General features: G+C 35.9%; 1 protein-coding gene across 3 annotated transcripts in view; it reads right to left on the reverse strand.

Moving 5' to 3' along the window:
* The window catches only part of GRM5 (glutamate metabotropic receptor 5), a 443,750-nt gene that overhangs the window by 270,809 nt on the left and 150,957 nt on the right, over positions 1-21,984 (reverse strand). For all 3 annotated transcript variants that reach the window (XM_070425829.1, XM_070425827.1, XM_070425828.1), the window contains exon 3: positions 20,355-20,604. In XM_070425829.1, coding sequence (XP_070281930.1) covers positions 20,355-20,604 — 250 coding nt within the window. The remainder of the gene's footprint in view (positions 1-20,354; positions 20,605-21,984) is intronic.

A 21,984-nucleotide genomic window follows, 5' to 3' on the forward strand; every position in this document is an offset into this window, starting at 1 on the left:
GACCTACTGAGGTGAGGGCATATGCTGGGGGGGGGGGCGGGGGGGGGGGTAGGAGTGGCCAGGGAGAGGTCACGGGGAAAAAAGGGAGACATATATAATACTATAGGTAATACTTTAAACAATAAAGCATTTAAAAAATATATGGACTCTTCTCATCCCTTAATGTGGTATATCTTCTCATTTATTTAAGTATTTTTAAATACTTCTAAGTTATATTGATTCATAATCCTTTTAACTCTTCTCGTCCTTTCCTTTCATTTCCCTTCCATTCCCTTCTCTACTTTTCCTCTCACCCAAACCTTCTCACTCTGGAACTTTAATATATCTTATCTTTTTCTCATTATCAAAAATTTGTTAAAAATGGGTCACAATCTGGTAGTGATGGGGTGAGGCTTTCTACCCATGGATGTATTCAGAAGGCTATTTTAATATTGAAATTCATGGTCTTCAGTTATGGGAAAAAATTTTTAAATATGGTTTTAATGATTAATTTCCTTTATTTTTTCTACTCTTTCTCAAACTCTTCTTATTTAAATGTCCAGGAATCCTGAATTAGTTATCTAGTACCATCTTATATTTTATCCCCTGTATACTATTCCAGTGATGGTGAACCTATCACATGCGTGTCAGAAGTGACACGCGAACTCATTTTTTTGGTTGATTTTTCTTTGTTAAATGGCATTTAAATATATAAAGTAAATATCAAAAATATAAATCTTTGTTTTACTATGGTTTCAAATATCAAAAAATTTCTATATGAGACATGGCACCTGAGTTAAGTTAGGGTTTTTCAAAATGCTGACACACCGAGCTCAAAAGGTTCACCATCACTGAACTATTCCTTTGCCATTTTTAAATTTTCATATATTCTAGCAATTTTTTTCTACATACCCTTCTAGTAATGTTTTATTTCCATTATTACATATGTTTTTCATGTCTAAATCTTTTTCTTATTCTATACCTTTGTGCAGTGTTTGCTTCTATTTTCAAGGATGCAATATCTTCTCATGTTTTTAGAAATATTACTGTGTTCTTTATTTAAACTTTTCAACTCCCTGAAGAGTCTGTCTCCTCCAAAGACCCTTTAATGTGACTGCCAGGATCTGGGGGAAGGGGAAAGGGGGAGCTGTTTTTCAGTGGGTATAAAGTTTCAGCTATGCAAGATGAGTAAATTCTAGAGATCTGTTGTACAATACAGTACCTACAGATAGCAATGACATTTTTCACTTTAAAAAACATTAGGAAGATAGAACTCATGCTATGTTCTTACCAAAACACACTCACACACACACACACACACACACACACACACACAAAGACACGGACAGTTTTAAAAGTGATATGTTAAGTACCTTGGTTGTGGTGAAGATATCACAGATTAAACATATATCCAAACTAATCAAGATCTATACGTTAAATGTGTATAGTATTTTACATATCAATTATACCTCAATAAAGCTTAAAAAAATCTAATTAGAATTAAATACTTGGTTTTTATTTGTTGTATACTTAGACTTTAGCTCCAAGATTACATGAGTCATTTTTGCTACATTATATTCAGTGTATAGTGCCTGCAATATAGTTAGTATCAAATAAATACTTGTTGAAGCAATAAATAAATGAAAATATATTTTCAAAATAAGGGCACACAGCAACTATACACACAGAGACACAGAGGCATGCACATGCTATTGTTTGCTTAATTTCGCTTTGGACCTTTGAAACTTTCATTAATGCTTTCTAAGGCATTTATTTAGTAGCCATTAGTCTGGTGTTTATTTGGGTGGCTGATATTTATTTTCAGCCATCTGGACCTATTTTCACTGATGACTATCTTGTAGTTACTGGACAAGGAGGATTAAATGGCATAATGTACATAAAAGCATTGGTAATCTTTAAAGCACTATAGAAACCCAAGGTATTAGCACTGTATATTGCCTCAAAATGCATAGCAGCAAATTCTAAGCCAAAACAAATCTTCCTTCTCTACTTAGAAATCATAAGATTATATAGCAATTTTAGGAATGAAATTTTCCCACAGGAGTTTTCACCACTGCCTTTTTCAATTGTTTTGCCACACAACCCAGCCTGCTGTTGACACTGCAGAAATGTAAAAATGGAATTGTCAAGCTATAACAGTCTCTTGAGGCTACCATATTAAATGCAGATACATCTTAAAAATTTTGGGCATATCGTCAGAATTCAGATTATATTGTATGAGACCAAAGGTTTATTTCTAAAGGATTTTGGGAGGAGGAAATAATGTTCCCTCCTCAGGCTGAACAAAGGATTGGTACATCCAACAAATGTCTTTTTATTTGCAATATGAGGACATCTGAACACTGAAAACACAGAAACTCCTAGGAAATTTAACATTTACATAGACAGCTTACCGGAAGCTAATGGCAGTATCATTCACTTTGACATTAATTCAGTCATCCCCTCCTAGGGCCATCTCCCAGGCCAAGACTCCGTTTAGCACCGCTCCACACCAGTGTTGTTGCATTTTTACACTCTAATCTTCAAGCATATCTCATCGCTCTAGGTCTCACATAACTTGTGCCCACATGCATCCTCACATTTCATGCAAATCTCTAGAACCCTTAGCTTTGATTTTTTTTTCTGCATATACAGGGCTCCTCTTCCTATCCAAGGATGTGTTTGAGGACAAAGAAAGAGTCAACTGTATAGAGAAGCAGGTGAGAGCCAAGGAAGAAGCTCATCTGCGCTGAGATTGTAAAAATACTACTTGGCACTTGGCCGGCATGGCTAAGTGGTTAAGTATGGACCTATGAACCAGGAGGTCACAGTTTGATTCCCAGTCAGTGCACATGCCTGGGTTGTTGGCCAGATCCCCAATGTGGGGAGTGCAGGAGACAGCCAATCAATGATTCTCTCTCATCATTGATGTTTCTCTCTCTCTCCCTTTCCCTTTCTCTCTGAAATCAATAAAAATATATTTAAAAAAATACTACTTGGTTGGTAATGTAAAACTCACTTCTTCTCCCACAACTGCTATCTCTGATCTCAGGTGATTCCAGGTTTCTCACCAGAAAACTGCAAAAATTTGGTCAGCCAAAATATGGTTTAAAGGTTCTCCAGTTTAAAATGATTTTATTAGGTTTTTATTCTGTACCAATCAGGTACTTTTCCAGGGACAGATGATAGAGCAGTCAACAAAATGGATAAAAATCCCTGCCCTCCGGGAGCGTGTCTTCTAGCACAGACTAGAGAGGTAATAAACCAAGTGAGTAGGAAAACGACATAGCGTATTAGAAGGGAATAAGGGCTGTTGAGAAATGTAAAGTGGGTTGGGAGTGAGAAGTGTGGGTGGCAGTGTATGTTTCAAGTTCAAATACAGTGATCAGGGGAGTTGTACTGGGAAAGTAACATTTGAGTGAAGACTTCACATAAAGAATTCAGTGGAAGACTGTATCGGGCAGAGGGAACAAACAGTAAATGCATAGGCCCCAAGCTAGGATTTTTGGAAAACAATAATCACATCACTGTGGCTGGAGTGGGGAGAAGGAAAGAGAAAAGGAGCAATAGGAGGGGGAGGGGAGGCGTGGGGGCCTGTAAGTACTATAAAGAGTGTGGCTTTTACTCTTAATAAAATGGCATGTCAGTTCAATGGATTTTGAGGCAGGAAGAAGGGTCAACTTGTGTATGCAGGTTGCCACTTGAACCTGTGGATGAAAAGGGGCCACATGCTAACCTGACAAGCTCAGGGAAGGCTTGTGTGGCGGCCTTGCAAACTCAGAGACCTAAAATAACCACAAAGGATGGTCTGAAATTAAAACTTTTTTTTTTTTTTTAAAGCAGTTTATGGTGGGTAGTCATGTCCTTGACTGGTATCTTCCCTGACAAAGGCCAATCTTTTCCTTAACTGAGCCTACTGTCTTTTCGCAACTACGAGAACATATCCTTGGAATGTCAGAGTAATCTTCCTTTTTCTGGACCCCTCAAAGCATAGGCACTGCTCTGCCGAGACCACAAATCCCCTCATTGTTACTGAGTTAATTGTTGGCTGTTAACTCTCCTGCACCCACTTAAGTAAAAGACGTATGTGTCTATCATTTTATTCTTTATCCAATCCCAGAGGTTTCCCCACTTTGCTTTCTCCCGCCTCCCTAATCTATCACTAATGGATTTTGTATAACCCATTGATGTCTCCTCTTTTGATTGAAATGTATAAAACAAGGAACAAAACTGCCATTCTCTGCAGCATAATCTCAACCCATTGAGATCCTGCTTCCCGGCAACTGTCCACAGTTTGCCTCAAATAAACTCACAAAACTTCATCACAGGTTTGAATGTTTCTTACGTTAACAAACCAGGTCCAAATAAAACTTTTCAAAATATTCCTTGGGATAGAGCAAATTTTAAAATATAAAGTTAGGCTCCTAATTTCACATTTATTTTATTTTTTAAAATATATTTTATTGACTTCAGAGAGGAAGGAAGACGGAGACAGAGAAACATCAATGATGATAGAGAATCATTGATCAGCTGCCTCCTGCATGCCCCCTACTGGGGATTGAGCCCGTTGTACCAGAATCAAACCCAGGACCCTTCAGTGTGAAGACTGATGCTCTATCCATTGAGCCAAACCAGCTGGGGCTCACATCTATTTTAGTTCGTTCTTATTTGAGATTGTGAGTGAGTGAGTGTTTGTGTGTGTGTGTATGTATGTTTAATTTATGTTTTTGGATTTGAAGAGATGAACATGCAGGGTTACTACAATGACAATCTAAAAAGAAGAAAATAAGTAAATGTGATAAAGACAAAAATATAAAAGTTTATTCTAAATAGTAAAATAGCATATTCTTATCAAAATTAAGCATAGAAAAGGATAATTGTTATCACTATTAGAAACCAGTGTTTTGAGATTTTACTGAATGTGATAAATTGAGAAAATGGCATAATTATTATGACTAATGGAGAGGAAGTGACTCAATTATTTTGATAAAATTTTTGCATACCTAGAAAATTCAGCTTTGGGAAATAGCTACAAATATTAAAAAAGAAATTTGAATTATACAAACATGGCATTACTTTTCTCTATACTTGCAATAATTAGCTGTAAATTTTAAATATGCTAACAAAAACTACATAGCACAATAATAATTCAATAAAAATATAAAATCTTAAAATTATTTTTATGGAAGGATGTAAAAATGTGAATAAAATTTATATTCCCTATTTTTGGATCAGAACGCCTAATATTACTAAATTTTCAATCCTCTAAAAATTAATATTTGGAAACCTAACTTTATAATTAGAAAAATAATCTTAAAATTTTTATGGGCCAACAATATTTAACAAAAATAAAATTATGGAAATAGGAATAATGTTTTACCAGTTATTAAAGTATATGAGAAAGAGTGTAATAAAAACACTATGCTACTACAAAAACATAAAAGACAAATAAAAAGTGGTACCACAGAGAGAATCTAAAACTATATTTGAGTATATAGAAAATATGTACTGTTAAACATGTAAAATTTAATATATGAAATATTATTGTTATTTCAGTGGGAAAGAATGATTTATTTAGTAAACCTGCAGGCACATTTCAGCATCTACTTTAAAGAAAATAATGCTGGAGTTATCACTGTATAAATTTAATTTAAAAATTCTGGTTGCATTAAATGAATAAATGTAAAAAACAAACAATATTTTTCTGGCTTGGAGAAACCTTTTTGATAACAAAAGTAAATTGAGAACTACAAAAGAAGCAAATTTGATTGTTTACATAAATGAAATGATAGAATTTTAAATGATCAGAGTAAAAAAGAAAAACCCACAAAAAATGGGGGGAATGTGTGTTGATGATTATAAGAACAAGAAGGAATGTAAGGAACAAAACAGAGGAGTTATTCATATTGGTTATTTGAGGGAAGGAAAGGAGAGGAGTGAAGAAGGGTTTGAAGGAATAGATAAGGATAAAATAAAAGATAATGGAAATATGCATTAGCCTAATGTCTACTGCATTAGCATATCATTAAAATATGAATGGGCACTTCCTGGGACCACTTTTTAATTGTATTGTTTTTCTAGTGTTCATTTGTATGAATTCTTCATAAATTTTGAATATTAACTGCTTACTGGATGTATCATTGGTGAATATCTTCTGTTTAGTAGGCTGTCTCTTCATTTTATCAATGTCTTGATAAGATAGTAGAAGACAGTAATGTTTTAAAGTGTTCTAAACAAATAAACCATTTCTGATCATCATTTACCTTCTTAGCTGGCAAGTCTAACACAAGGTCAAAGTACTGAAGAAACTAAGCCTGTTCTCTTTCCCTTTGAAAGAACCTAAAACCTTTGAAGCAGCACAGGCATGTGTCCAAACATGCTCATGGAATTTCTTGTCTCACCATCTTACTAATCATTTGACTTTTCCTCCTGCAAGTGACTGATTAGTTGAACACAAAGTGTGTGCTCAGGAATTAACTCTGCCCTCTCCCATGGGCTCTTACTTGGCTTCCTTACAGAGCAGCACGTATTTATTCTACTTTTCTAGTCTGCAAGGGCTAAAGAAACCTGTCTTTTACTCAGGCTGACTGGAGTTGGAGAGAACCTTTTCTACTTTTTCCTCTGTAGTCACAGCCATTCTCAAGGCTGAATAATAGGTTAGGTACTGGAGGCACAAAGATTAATAAATTTTTACCCACACTTCTAGGTGCTTATCTTCCATTGGAAGAGAGGAAGAGGAAAACACAAAACTATAAGTGAAAAGTCACTGTGGCTTTAAGGGATCTCTGGAAGTCCTACTAGAGTTCAGGACATCTTTAAAACTATGGAGGAATGTTTTGAAGTACGGTAGCAATCATCTCAGGTACAAACTGTAGTTTAACTTTAACCCTGCTGTTTGGCTTCTGTACTTATTTGCTTTAACAATAGAAAAGTTACTTTGATTTTCTGAATTGTATAAATCTAAATCATCCCATTCGATTGAATGCCTTATTGATTGTAACCTGACTATCCCATTGATTGTGATCTTACTGGTTTTAGAAAGCAAATTCCTCTCTACCTGGGAACCAGGACAGCACAATTATCTCAAGACCTGAGGGTTTCAGATAATGTTTCCCTGTCAACTCAGTGGTCCCAAGACCAGAGGGCTCTACATAATGTGTTTCTGTCAACTCAGGGTCCAAAGACCCAAAACTATAATTAATCTTTGTAGATAACTAATCAGCTCAATCTCGCTTCTATAACTGCTTTGTGCAAACCAGGGTCCTCATTCCAAACCCTGGGATGTAATCAATACCTTTGTGATTTTTGCCTATATAAATTTGGTGTTGCGGCCATCTTAGCACTATGAGATCTGGGAATGCCCCCTCATAGTCCCGGACTGCAATAAATGTGACTCTTTAATTCGACTTCTTGAGGCGTCCTTCTGTGACTCGTGGGGTACATTATAACAGTTTACATGATGAACTTGGGTTTAATTTGTGAAAAACAGGGAGGTCATCCTAAGGAGAAGGCCGTGTGGGTGATACTGTGAACCAGGTATCTCTGGGGAATTAGGAGAATTTTGATGTAAGAAAGGTGAAGGCTTGGACATGGTAGGAGAGGTGTAGAAGTGTATCAGTTCAGATACTTAGGTGGCATGCACTGGCACAGATTTACGCTTTGGTTATAGATTTCACCTGTTTTAATTGCACACATATTACTAGTTGCATAAATATTTTAAATCTCACCTCTGAGTATAATGGGAAATCATTGTCAAGTTTGGCCATATGTTGAATCACCATGTATGTCAAATTTGAGATTTGAATATGAAAAAAAAGGGAGTGAACTAAGATTACTATGCAGAAGGATTAAATAATTAAATTAGTTTTTTTAAGAAAAATAACTCTCAGGAAAATGGAGAAGATGGATGGAGGGAGAAAGATACGATGAATTTTTAATCCATGCCCATCAATTAATTTGGCAAATGAGAGCAGAAAAAAAACTTTATTAGAAAGATGAATATTTACACACAAACAGTATACTCCTTGCTAAATTTAGCACACTCCCTTAGTTTAGAAAAAAAACCAATCACTCAGGACTGACTAAAGAGGCATTGCAAATGTACTGTAGTTCCAATTACTTTGAACATTATGTTCCAGGATGCTAAAATCACAAAATGATTCTTTGTTCTTGGTCTCCTTTCCACTAATAAACACAACACTCAAACCTGCCCCCCTAACTTCAACCTACACCCCTAGAACTGTCTGATCCAATAACCCAACTGGAGCCTTAAAACCTCAGGAGAAATGAAAAGAAAATGGAGTTTATGTGCAAACCATGACTACTGCTGAATAAATATTCAAATCATAAGTTCTAATATGTTGTGTAAGTTGAGCCATAGTCACATATAAAAAAATAATCTAGGTCAGGGGTCAGCAAACTTATTTTGAAAAGGACAAGATAGTAAATATTTTAGGATTTATCAAACATTTGGTCTCCGTTCCAACTTCTACTCACTTTTACCATTATAGCCCAAAGGCAGTCATAGATATTTTACAACAAAACTTTATTTTAAAAAAACAGGGAGTGAGCTGGAGTTGGCCTATGAGCCATAGCTTATCAGCACTGCTTTTAGAATGATTTATCACAATGTCCTCCAACTTAGAGAAACATGTATGTAAGACATTCACGCCATCAAATCATACTAGTCTTCCAGAAACAATGAAAGAACAAATGAATTTCACCTGGTTTTACCACAGAACAATATTCTGTGTTTGCCTTTGTTTCTTCACAGATGTTTGATCATTCTTCTAAAGTAACTTTTATGTTTTATCTTTCCTGAAACCTAAATTTTATCGTTGTGTTTTCAGGGAAAATAATAATGCAGATTGACTAATCTGTCTCATCACTGAATTTTTCTGATTGATAGAATGTTGGATTGCTTCAGGTTTTATTTGTCTTACTTTAAAAAAAGAAGAAATCTCTCTTTCAGAATCATCTTTAATTACTATTTTCCTTTATTAAGGATTGTCTATTTTAGTAGTATATAAATATTGATATTTTATGCTATAAGAATCTAATTTATTATTGAAATTAAGGATTATAAAAAATGTAGTTGACCATAGTGTTTAAAATACAGGCTATCTTCCAATGCCTTCTCTGCCATTTACTGCCTGTGCAATCTTGAGTAATTAAGTTGTCCTTTTGTACCTCTGTTTCCTCAGCAATAAAATGAGGTTATAATAACAGCTTTCAAATAGAATTGCTATAGAAAACTCAATGAATTAAAACATAAAAACCCACCATTTAGGTGCTTGCTACACAAAATAATATCTATTATTAACATCATCCATTTGTTTTTACATTTTATCTAAACAAATATTAGAAGTGCAATCACTCTTAAAGCTACCGGAAGCCTTTGAGTTGCAACGCCTCTAAAACACAAACCCCAGTCCTAGAAGAGGCCCTTGATGTCATCTGTGGGTGTCATCTCTCACACAGGAAACCTTCTCTGTCCAATTCCATCCAGGCCCTTGGTTCTTCTTCTGGGCATTTCCACTTGTCAGATCCGTAGCACCATTCAAAGGAACTGGTTTCACTTAAATTTCAGCAGCACATCTGGTGAGCATGGTGACACTGATGAGAGAAGTAATGTCTCGGAGCTTCATGGTCTTCATTGGTAAGTTCAAGTTAATATTATCTGTGTGCTTCAGAAGGGACTTGTGAGAAACAGAATATATCTTATTCTTCACATTTTATCAGGAGAGTTTCAGAGATTTCCACTCTCCAGGAGGGAAAAGCATGAAAAGAAAACACATAACTTTTCTCCACTATTTACCTCCGTCACCTCCCAGGAATGAGTGACTTATCTGTCTGGTGACACCAGAGAGTTGAGCATGTGTGATTCAGCTTCTACTTTAACAGAGCAGTCTGCCCTCTGCACCTAAGATTTTTCCTATTGTCATTCTGAAAGCCGTCTTTGAAAGCAGGAAAGTCCTGCTGTTGCCCAGCCCTACATATCACTCTGGGGTTGGAGACAGCATTTGGGTCACAGATCAAAGACTTTGATTAGTGGCTATGTATTAATCTCCTTGACTCACTTTTTCTATTTTTTTTTTGTGCATGTGTGTTTTAAATTTGAGAACAAGGCTGTTTAATCAACCTTTAAAACCCTAACAACATAATGGCCTGGGTTGACTTCTGGGTTCTTTGTTCTGTTCCATTGGTCTATATGTCTGTTCCTGTGCTAGTACCAGGCAATTTTGAGAACAGTGGCTTTGTAATATAGTTTGATATCTGGTATTGTGACCCTCCAAGTTTGTTCTTTCTCAGGATTGCTGTGGCTATTTGGGGTCTTTTTTTTATTCCAAATGAATTTTTAGAGAGTTTGTTCTAGGTCTGTGAAATATGCCATTGGTATTTTACTGGGGATTGCATTGAATCTATAGATTGATTTGGGTAGTATGGACATTTTAATGATGTTGATTCTACCAATCCATGAACACTGTATATTCTTCCTTTTGTTTATGTCTTCCTCTATTTCTTTTTCCAATGTCCTGTAGTTTTCTGAATACAGGTTTTTTACCTCCTTAGTTAAGTTTATTCCTAGGTATCTTAATTTGTTTGGTGCAATGGTAAATGGGTAAATGGTTTTAAAAAAAAAGTTTCTCTTTCTGTGAGTTCATTTTGGTGTCTAAAAATGCTATATATTTCTGGGTGTTAATTTTGTATCCTGCTACATTGCTGAATTCATTCTTAAGTCTAGTAGTTTTTTGATAGAGTCTTTAGGGTTTTCTATATACAATATCATGTTTCCTGTGAATAATGACAGTTTTACTTCTTCTTTTCCAAAGCCTTTGGATGCCTTTTATTTCTTCTTCTTGTCTGATCGCTATGGCTACCACTTCCAGTACTATGTCGAACAGGAGTGATGAGAGTGGGCATCCCTGTCTTGTTCCTGCTCTTAGGGGAAATAGTTTTAGTTTTTGCCCATTGAGTATGATATTGGCTGTAGGTTTGTCATATATGGCTTTTATTATGTTGAGGTATGATCCCTCTATTCCCACTTTGCTGAGATTTTTTTTTATCAAGAAAGGATGTTGGATTTTGTCAAATGCTTTTTCTGCATCAATTGATATGATTATGCAATTTTTGTTTCTCAATTGTTTATGTGATGTATCATGTTTATTGATTTGCAGATATTGTACCAGCCTTGCATCCCCAGAATAAATCCGACTTGGTCATGGTGTATGATCTTTCTAATGTAATGCTGGACCTGATTTGCTAGAAAGGAGGCAAGAGCATAGAGTGGAGTCAAGACAGTCTCTTTAATGAATGGTGTTGGGAAAATTGGATAGATAACATGCAAAAAATAAATAAAACTAGAACACTAATTTACATGATACACAAAAATAAACTCAAAATGGATAAAGGACTTAAATGTAAGATGGAAAACCATAAAAAATATTAGAAGAATCCACAGGCAGCAAAATATCAGACGTATGTTGTAGCAATATCTTTACTGATACAGCTCCTAAAACAATGAAAACTAAGGAGAAAATAAACAAATGGGAACACATCAAAATAAAAAGCTTCTGCACAGCAAAAGAAACCATCAACAAAACAACAAGAGAGCCCACTGAATGGGAGAATATATTTGCCAATGCTATCTCTGGTAAGGGTTTAATCTCCAAAATTTATAGGGAACTCATACAACTTAACAAAAGGAAGGTAAACAATCCAGTCAAAAAATGGACATAGGATCTAAATAGACACTTTTCTAAAGAGGACATAAGGAAGAACAAGAGACATGAAAACATGCTCAAAGTCACTAATCATCTGAGAGATACAAATCAAAATGACAATGAGGTACCTTTTTACGCCTGTCAGAATGGCCATCATCAACAAATCAACAAATGACAAGTGCTGGTGAGGATGTGGAGAAAAAGAAACCCTTGTGCACTGCTGGTGGGAATGCAGACTGGTGCAGCCACTGTGGAGAACAGTATGGAGTTACCTCAAAAAATTAAAAATGGAACTCCCATTTGACCTAGTAATCCTACTTCATGAATATATCCCAAGAAATCAGAAACACCAATTAGAGAGGCTATGTGTACACCTATGTTCATAGCAGCACAATTTATAATAGCTAGGATTTGGAAACAGCCTAAGTGCCCATCAGCAGGTGAGTGTATTAAAAAATAGTGATACATCTACACAGTGGAATACTACACTGCTGTAAAAAACAAAGAACTCTTACCATTTGCAACAGCATGGATGGAACTGGAGGGCATTATGCTAAGCGAAATAAGCCAGTTGAAGAAAGATAAATATCACATGATCTTGCTCATTTGTGGAATATAATAAACAAAAATAGATCCAGAGACACAGAAGCATCAAACAGACTGTTGAACTTCAGAGGGAAGACAGGGTAGGGTGGGGGGTGGTAAGAGATCAACCAAAGGACTTGTATGCATGCATATAAGCAAAACCAATAGACAAAGACAGTAGGGGGATGAAGGCATGTGCTGGGGGGTGGGAGCAGCCAGGGAGAGGTCAATGGAGGAAAAAGGAGACATATGTAATACTTTAAACAATAAAACATTTAAATTAAAAAAGAACACCTAACAACAATGAGAATTCATTACAATATTGATGTGACAGTACAGGTACAAATGTTAAATTTGTTATTTTAAGAATATTTCTTCATTATAGTATAGACAGATCTTCTTTTTCTCCCCATTGTTTATAACAGTTGAAGTAAAATAAAGTAAAAATAATATATGAAAACACTTATTAACAGTGCAGTTTTCTTGGTTCTCCAATCTCTACTGATAACTCAACCTAGCGCCTCCTGCAACGTGCGCGCGCGCACACACACACACACACACACACACCCTCCCTTCTTGCCTCCAAATTTACAAAGAAAAGAGAGACTATCAAGTGAGTTTCCCATTTAAAAACTTTTAAACATATCCACCGTCACCCCTGGTATATTTTTTATTTTGTTCCAGTTTTGGAGTTGACTTCCTCAGCTTGTTCCCTCCACATATGCTTTGCCACCCATTCCCCACATTTGGGGAGAGGGATTATACTGTTAATTGTACCCCCTCATTTATTAAATTTTTCTATCCTACCTGCATCCTAAAATTAAACAACCAACTAATAAAACTCTGTGGCTGGCCTCTACTTGCAATATACAAATCCTATGAGTCGTTAAAGAAAAATGTGAAGAAAATAACTAAAAGATAAAGTTTGGCATTGTTCAAAATGCCATAAATAAAATTAAAATTAAATGACAAGAGGAAAAATATTTGTTACACATATCAATGAATTACTTTTCTTAAGTTATAAAGTGCTTTTATGAAAATCAGCAATTTTCACCTGGTGTGCAACAAGAATTTTTTTTAATATATATTTTTATTGATTTCAGAGAGGAAGGGAGACTGAGAGAGAGTGAGATAGAAACATCAATGATGAGAAAGAATCATCAGCTGCCTCCTGCACACCCCCTACTGGGGATTGAGTCCACAGCCCAGGCATGTGCCCTGACTGGGAATCAAACTGTGACCTCCTGATTCCTAGATCGCTGCTCAACTACCGAGCCACACCAGCCAGGCTACCACAAGAATTTTTAAAATATGCAATACCTGACTGTTTAGTCATGGGCACTGACCTCTTTTCCCTTAGGTTGTCAAATAAAAAAATGACAACAGCCAACACAACAATAACCATCCAGTGTGAATGAATCAAAATTATACCTATTTCTGTCAGACGGGCAAAATATATATTTTTTGGTGTGCCGTAGAATTTTAGTAATTAATTTATGTATGCCATGAGATGAAAAGGTTGAAAATCATTGAAGTAATTCACTAAGAAAAATAACCATAAAAAAATGGACTAAATGCATGATTTGGTGGCTTGTAAAAAATATAAATATATATCACTTATTGGCATATGAAAGACATACAATTTCAATCATGAATGAAGAACTACAAATTAAAAAATGATGCCAATTTCACCTGTAAGATTAGCAAATGCCAAATAATCTAATAATACTCTGTGTTAATACAGATGTGGAAGTATAGATGCTTTTCATTTTATAACTTTGTTCCCCATTTAAATTATTTCTTTATTATCATAAATTACATTTTTGGAAAAAAATAAAATATTATGTTAAGAAATCTTTCTCTTGACCTGATTTTAACTCAAGATAAAGTTTTATCATTCTCCATCCCTTATTAGATTGATGTCACAAAACAGTGGCTTTAATGCCATGAGTTCATTTCTACCTGTACTCACCTATTAGCTACTTTATCCTGAATCTGCTTTTATTTCTCCATGCAGCCATCGCTTGCTAAATCATTAATTACTTCCAGTTCAACAAATGCAAAGACCTGTTCAGTATTATTTCCACTTACTCGCCTAGAATCATTTGACAGTGGTGGTCTCATCTTTAATCACTCTCTCCCATTGGCTGGATGACAGGGCACTCTCTGAGTTTTCCTTCTATATCTCCAGATTTGCCTCTCCCTCTCTTCTTTTCGTAATTAATCTTTTCTCCAACCATTAAGTATTGAGGTTCCTCAAAGCTAAGTTCTTCAACTTTCTCTTTTAATTCTACACACCTATGTCTTCCCTTAGTACATCTGAAATACCAAGATAACTCATTAATTTTTATTGACAGCCTATATATCTCTTTTGAGCTCCAGATTCAGATATTCTCCTACTTTATTTTTATATTTAAAGTGCACATTAGGTCAACTTATCCAAAACTGATCTTATATCTCCTGTCTACCTCATACATTATTTCCCCCCAATTGTCTTCATTTCACTAAAGGTACCATCATTCATGCTGTTATACAGCATAAGAAACTAGGAGTCATCCTTGATTTTTCCCCTCCTCCTCCACAGTATCCAACATATCAGCAGCTCCTACATTTATTTTTTCAACTTTAGTATACATAATATACAATAAGTTGAACATATTTAATGTATACATTTTGACGAGTTTGAATAAACCCCTAATACATCTCCACAAACAAGGTAATAAGCATATTTTCATTAATAAGTAGTTCTTGGTCTGCCACCTTTTCATCACCCACCATGTCTTAGTCATAGCATAATTTTTGTTAGGGACACCGATACCCTGTATCTGCCTTAACTCTTCTATCCATAATCCACATCCCAGAATTATCTTTTGGAAATTCACAGCTATCATATTTTAGCCCCCCAAAATAAATTCATACCCAATAATGGAATAAGTATCAAAATACTGCAAGGCTGAAATATTGTCTCCTAGGCCCCTCTCCAAATTTTTCACCCATGCTCTCCTTACTCTGTGCTCAACCCATATGGTTCAGAAAATTTTGCATATCATTCTAGGCATATATATCTAAACAGCTGCCATTTTATAGAATGAACATTATGCGAGTAGTCTGTTCTTCCCAACTCACTGTAGATAAGCAATAAGACAATTCCAGGCAAAATGGGCATGGTTTGGTTGACTTATTTGCATTATGAATTCATTACCAAAATCTCAACAATTTTCAAGGCATTTACTAAGCTCATTTAATTTTTAAAATATAACCTAACACAGAAAGAACAAACAAAAATAAAAGTAAACTGAGCTTATCCTAAGTGTGAGAACATTTATGTTGCTAAAAATCATATTATTTATGAATATATATTCTTTTCTCAAGCTTGACTTCTAGATTCTAAGAAACAACCATCCAAGTGAAATTGGGGGTGAGGATAAGAAACTGGAATGGTCTTTCCCAGTCAGTCATTCACCCTCTTTGAGTCTCAATTTTTCCCCCTATAAAATGGGGATATTAATATCAAGCTCAAAGTCATCTAAAACTCGATATACCAAGTATTCTCAGAGCATTTAATTAGTGTTTTTCTGTCTCTGTCTCTCCTCACTTTCTCTTCTTTCATTTCCTCTCATCTCCTCTCATCATCACCTATTCTTACTTCCTCCCTTACTCTCATTCCCTCCCTCCTTGTCTTGCCACATATATAAGAATTCAAGAAAATAACTGTTTTATATAACAATTAAATGACACTGAGTGGCCCCATGGAACACAAGTATACTTGTTTTCAAATTGCTTTAATTTGAAATAAATACTCGGGAACTATACAACAATAAAGACTAATGTCTACTTCTGGTTAATAGCTACAATCATTGTTTTACTAGAACAATTATTTGTAATTCTACCCACAAATATATTCATTACAGTAAGCTCTTGTCCTTTCCATTTTGAGAAATATTGATGTAGCGTGACCTCCTACTAAGAAATACCAGGTATAAGTCCAAAGTATATTTGAATTTAAGTATATTTTCTCTTATGGCTTGGTAACAATCATCAAATTAAAGAACAGAGAATCTTCATTCAAATAGATAAACACTTTCAGTTCATCTTAGACAAGAAAAAGTGATCTTTACCTAGTTAATTTGCTAAAAATTGGTCCTTGTTTCCAAGTTCATATTTAAGTCTACAGTTCCTAAATAATATATCTCAAATAACATTTTCTGAGGTCAATAACTAAAACACTGTATCCATTCTAAAAAAAAAAAAAAGTCCCTTTAGAAATGTCATTTTTGTTTGGATTATTGATCCCATCCTGTTGGCAGAGCCAAAGTGTTTAGCAAGACTATTTCAGGGACCTGGAACCGACACTTTTATTGGCAGTGAGACAGCAGATTACCCAGATCTCAAATGAGAAGACACAGTGGCCAGGTCTACATCACTCTAACATTCTACTGATGTGCAGCACAGATGGTGAGATATGTTGATGGATGAGGTTGTCTTAAGCAGTAGAGTTATCTTAGTCCGGCCAAACACTTTAGTTGAATGACCTATCAAAATTGGCTGTGCCAAGGCCACTGGAGAGATTTAGAAGTAACTAAATTTGTTAAACGTCAGATTCTCTAAACATTTATGAATATATATTCTTTTCTCATAGCTTGACTTCTAGTTTCTAAGAAAGATCCATCCAAGTGAAATTGAGGGTGGGGAAAGGAACACAAGTATAGAGTGGGAAAGGAGGAAGTATAGGGATTGGGAGAATATATGCAAACAAAATGATCTCAAAATACTAAGAGGAATTTTTTAGGGGGGAACATTAGTTTAAAAAGGCTAACTTAGATTTGAATTATGTAGGATAGTTTCCTTATACATCAGGATCTATGAAGAACTGAAAATTTGCTAACAGTTTATAACTTCTCCCCTATATTTATTCTATAGGAGACAAGCTAATAGAAAAAAGCATTGGATTAAGGGTCATGGTAATTGGGTTCTTGTATAACCTTCATCATGGCATCCAAACTTTTGGAGTACCAGTTTTCTCGACTTATTAAATGAGAGTGAGTAGATGGTCTAAATTCTCTCTTACAACTACTAAATTTTGCTTTTCAGCTCACTACCCCAGACCTCCAATTTTATAATCAGGAATACTTTAAACTTACAGAGAAGCAGTAAAACACAATGCTAAGTACTCAGTCTCTAGAGTTACACAGACTTACTTTAATTTTATCTTTATCACATACATGTATATGGCCTTCATATCATCATTACTCAGTATTTATTGAGTTTTGAGGTCGTCTATAAAATGGAGATAGTAGTACTCAACATGCAAGCTGTTCTTAGATTTATTTTGTTTTAATTGCACTTATTACCTTTTATTTAACTTGTTGTCTGTAATGTCCATAAGAGTAGTGATTGTTGTCTGTTTTAGTCACTGTTGTATCCCAGTATCTTAACATGCTCAAAGTAAAGGCACTCAATATTTGTCAAATGAATAATTAAACAAAACAATGCATATAAAGTTCTGAGCATAATAATGGGCATATAGCATTTGATAAATGATCCTATAAATGGTTTTATTAATACCCAGAGTGTCACTTCACTATGAAGAAGCAGGAATGAAAGAAGTAAAAATGCTTCAAAGAGAAGATGAAGGGGACTGAAGACCATACTGTTGTTTCCAATTATTTAAAAGAGTATCATATGTTACTTTCCAAAAAAATAATATGATCCAATGGGTGGAGACTTCAGGGAGTTATTTATTAATTCAGAGTAAGGAAGACTTTTCTAAAAAATTGCTCAAAGATGAAATGAACTGGTGCTCAAGTCAATGTTCAATTCTTATCAGCCAATCAATGACTGTATTAAGAAATCTAATTAAAGGTTTTCAAACTATCACCTTATGCATTAAATAATTTGAAGAGAACTTGTTATAAATAGCATATACAGAATAAATTTTAAAAACATAGGAAATACTGAATTATTTCCTTATGGTGCTATTGACAATAAAAATACAGATGGAAAATAACAAATAAAGTATCAATCAATTTTCTTTGTGTACACGCAATCAAAAAACATTTAGTCATTGACGAATTACGGCTAAAAACAAATGCTGTTGATTTGTCTTATTGATGTTGGCCAAAAAGCAGATAGGGGGCACAAAATCTCTTATTCCCTATCAGAAAGGCAGGATTGTTTAAGGCCAGCTTTTTCTTTCCTGTTCTTTTACCCCAGTTGCAACACTGCAATTTGGAATTTAAAAATATTGGCAGTGGAAATGTCCTGGTTGTATGGAACTAACTGGTGCATCACTCTTGCCAACTGGGAATGATTTTAGATAGAAATGCATGACACTGATGAAAAAGGAATCTCACTCAATATCACTTTTTATGAAGGATAGTAGCCTCACATTAAAATAGTGCCATCAATCTACTGCCATCAGGTCAGACAGAAAAGAATTAGGTACATAAAGTGGCAATCATAAAATATAGCCAAGCAGGAGCTATGTCTGATCACAGAAGGTCATTTAAGCATTTGGAAAAACAAAGGTACCTATTTTTTTATTGATTTGTTTTGGGGAGTGAGGGGGGGAGGGGAAGAGAGAGAGAGAGAGAGAGAGAGAGAGAGAGAGAGAGAGAGAGAGAGAAGAAAGAAAGAAAGGAAGGAGAGAATGCAACGTCAATTGGCTGCCTCGTCCAAGCCTCCTACTGAGGATCAAGCCCAAAACTGCAAAGTCGAGCTTGTGCCCTGACTGGTAACCGAACCAGCAACCTTCCTTTCAGAGCACACGATGACACCCAACCAACGAAGCCACACCCGTCAGGGCCATGTTTTTTGTTTTATTATTTTTAAATGAGCTATCAAAAATTAATCACAAGTGAGTTGGCTTTCTATTTTGGACAGTCATATTGAGGAAGATGCAGTGGTTCTGACTGTCTTCAATAATCTTTAAATTGGTCACCTGCTGAGAAAAGATATGTGATCACATGATAACTTTTCCAAGGTATAGAACAGTGAACTGCACTCACACATTCAAGCTATGGTGTCATCTGACTGATGGCAATAGTTAATTTTATGTGAAAACTTGCCTGGCCCATGAGGTGTCCAGACATTTATTTGGCCAAACATTATTCTGGGTGTGTCTATGAGGGTGTTTCTAAATGATATTAACATTTGTATTCATACACTGAATGATGCAGATTTTTCTCCCTAATGTGAGTGGGCCTCATTCAACCAACGGAAGATCTGAATGAAACAAAAAAGCTAAGTCAGAGAGAACTCTGCCTGTGTGCCCACATGAATTAGGACATTGGTCTTTTCTGTTCTTCACACTTGAACTGAAACATTGTCTCTGCTGGTCTCAGGGCTGCCAGCTTTTGGATCAGAACTACAATATTGGCTCACCTGGGTCTTGTGATATATATATACGAGCACTCACACTATCATTTCTGTTTCTCTGAAGAACCCTAATACACTGGTTCAACATCAGCAGGGAATGAACTGAGTTGTGCCAATCAAGTGGGTTATCCAGACAATTAAAGCCAATCCTATAGAAGTTAATCTTTTAGAAACTTGTCTGGTAGCAATGTGGTAACCGGGCAATGTAATAACACTTTTGTTATATAAAATAATGAGCCAATTTTCCAATGCTTCTAAATATTAGTTTTGTAAGCAATTCCTTGCTTTCAAACCCCAAATTCTATGATTCTACTATTATAAAACAAGCTTATGTAGCCATTCTCAAAATCAATTTCAAAAGGAACAGCAAAAAGTTTCAAATGTGTTTACTTCCCAAGGGAACTATGCAAGCATTTAGGAATCCATCTCGTTTCCTTACAGTCACTTTTTGGAGGACTTACGTACTCATCTTCTTTATGCGTTTATTCCCGTTATCCTCATTCATCAGCACATGGCCTATCTACTTATTTTCCATGATTATTTCCAGGCTCTGGTGTTTTATATTTAAAATCTATTTCTACTACACAGATTAAGCTTCCAAAGCAACTATCCTTGTGGACCTGAAGATAAACTTTGATGCTGCCAAATTCCTGGTATTACCTCCGTGTGAATTTTCTTATTGTCACTCACCTTCCCAGAAGCAGAAATTCTCCAGCTAGACCCAGGCGCCTCATGGCCATCAACAGTCCTCGCACGGTCATGCCCTCACAGAAGCAGGCTACAACCCGGGCCTTGGGCAAGTGGCTCCTGAGCTTCTTCAGCAGCTTATCAAAGCTCTGCTCCCCCGCGTTGCTGTAGATTTTGTAAGAGTGAGCAATGCAAATCCCTTCCTTGGCTGACATATCTTTGAAAGCTTCCATTCCACTTTCTCCGTAGTTGCCTGTGTGAAGACAGATAAGCAGAGGGGTAGTGAAATGGGAGTGTTGGGTTCATTGGTACAATTAGAAGGCAGATGTGCTGGGAGGTTGAAGGTTACTTCGTAGTCTTGGATTTGTAACCTGAAGACCTGAATGAGTTTTTGCTCTTTTACTGACTTGCTCATTTGGAGCAATGTACAATAAAACTACATTATATATATTCATTGAACTTTTTCTAAATCCTCACTCAAGGATATGCTTTTATTGATTTAAGAGATAGAGAGAGATGTGTGTGTATGAGAGAGAGAGAGAGAGAGAGAGAGAGAGAGAGAGAGAGAGAGAAACATCAATTAGTTGCCTCCTGTATGCGCCCTGAGTGGGGATCGAACCCGCAGTCTGGGTATGTGCCTGACCAGAATTTGAACCCGAAACCTTTTATTTTTTTAAAATATATTTTAATATTTTTACAGAGAGCAAGGGAGAGGGATAGAGAGTTAGAAACATCGATCAGCTGCCTCCTGCACACCTCCTACTGGGGATGTGCCCGCAACCAAGGTACATGCCCTTGACTGGACTCGAACCTGGGACCTTTCAGTCCACAGGCCTAAGTTCTATCCACTGAGCCAAACTGGTTAGGACAAACCTGAAACCTTTTAGTGTAAAGGACAATATTCCAATCAACTGAGTCACTCAAGTAGGGCTGCATTGAACTTTTAAAAAATTTTCACTGAGATAGAGAATATTAAAAGTACAAGTAATTCAGCTCCCCTTTGATACAAAAAAAGCTTATATTCTAGTATGAGATGATGAGATAGATTTATCTATTTTTTCTTCTATATTACTTCCCTTTGCTTCTCATTATATGATCATATCACCCCACTGATTAGTGTATGTATACATACACACACACACACACACACTGAATGGCCAGATTATTATGACCACCCCATCAGAACTTCGTTGGGCCACCTTTTGCCTTCAATAAGCAGCGATTCTTCTTGGTATTGACTCCACGAGATGTTGAAAGGTAATCCAAGGAATCTGACACCATGCCTGATGAATAGTACTGTCCAGTTCTGTGAGATTTGATTGTTGTGGAACCAGCTTCCTGATGGCTCTTTTAACTTTGTCCCACAAATGCTCAATTGGATTGAGATCTGGTGATTGTGGAGGCCACCTAAGCAAGGTAAAGTCTCCTTCATGTTCTTGAAACCACTCCTGCACAATACGAGCACCATGGCATGGCGCACTGTCTTGTTGGAAGAAGCCATCTCCATTGGGATACGCCATCAACATGATAGGATGAACTTGATCAGCAATGATACTTAGGTATGTTGTGCTATTCAGACATTTATAATGATCTGGCCCTCTAGCAACTTCAGCAGGAAATTATAGCTAATTTG

The sequence above is a fragment of the Myotis yumanensis genome, unplaced genomic scaffold (assembly GCF_028538775.1).
Source record: "Myotis yumanensis isolate MYYU_CA2020_CCGP unplaced genomic scaffold, mMyoYum1.0.hap1 SCAF_10, whole genome shotgun sequence".
Taxonomy (NCBI): domain Eukaryota; kingdom Metazoa; phylum Chordata; class Mammalia; order Chiroptera; family Vespertilionidae; genus Myotis; species Myotis yumanensis.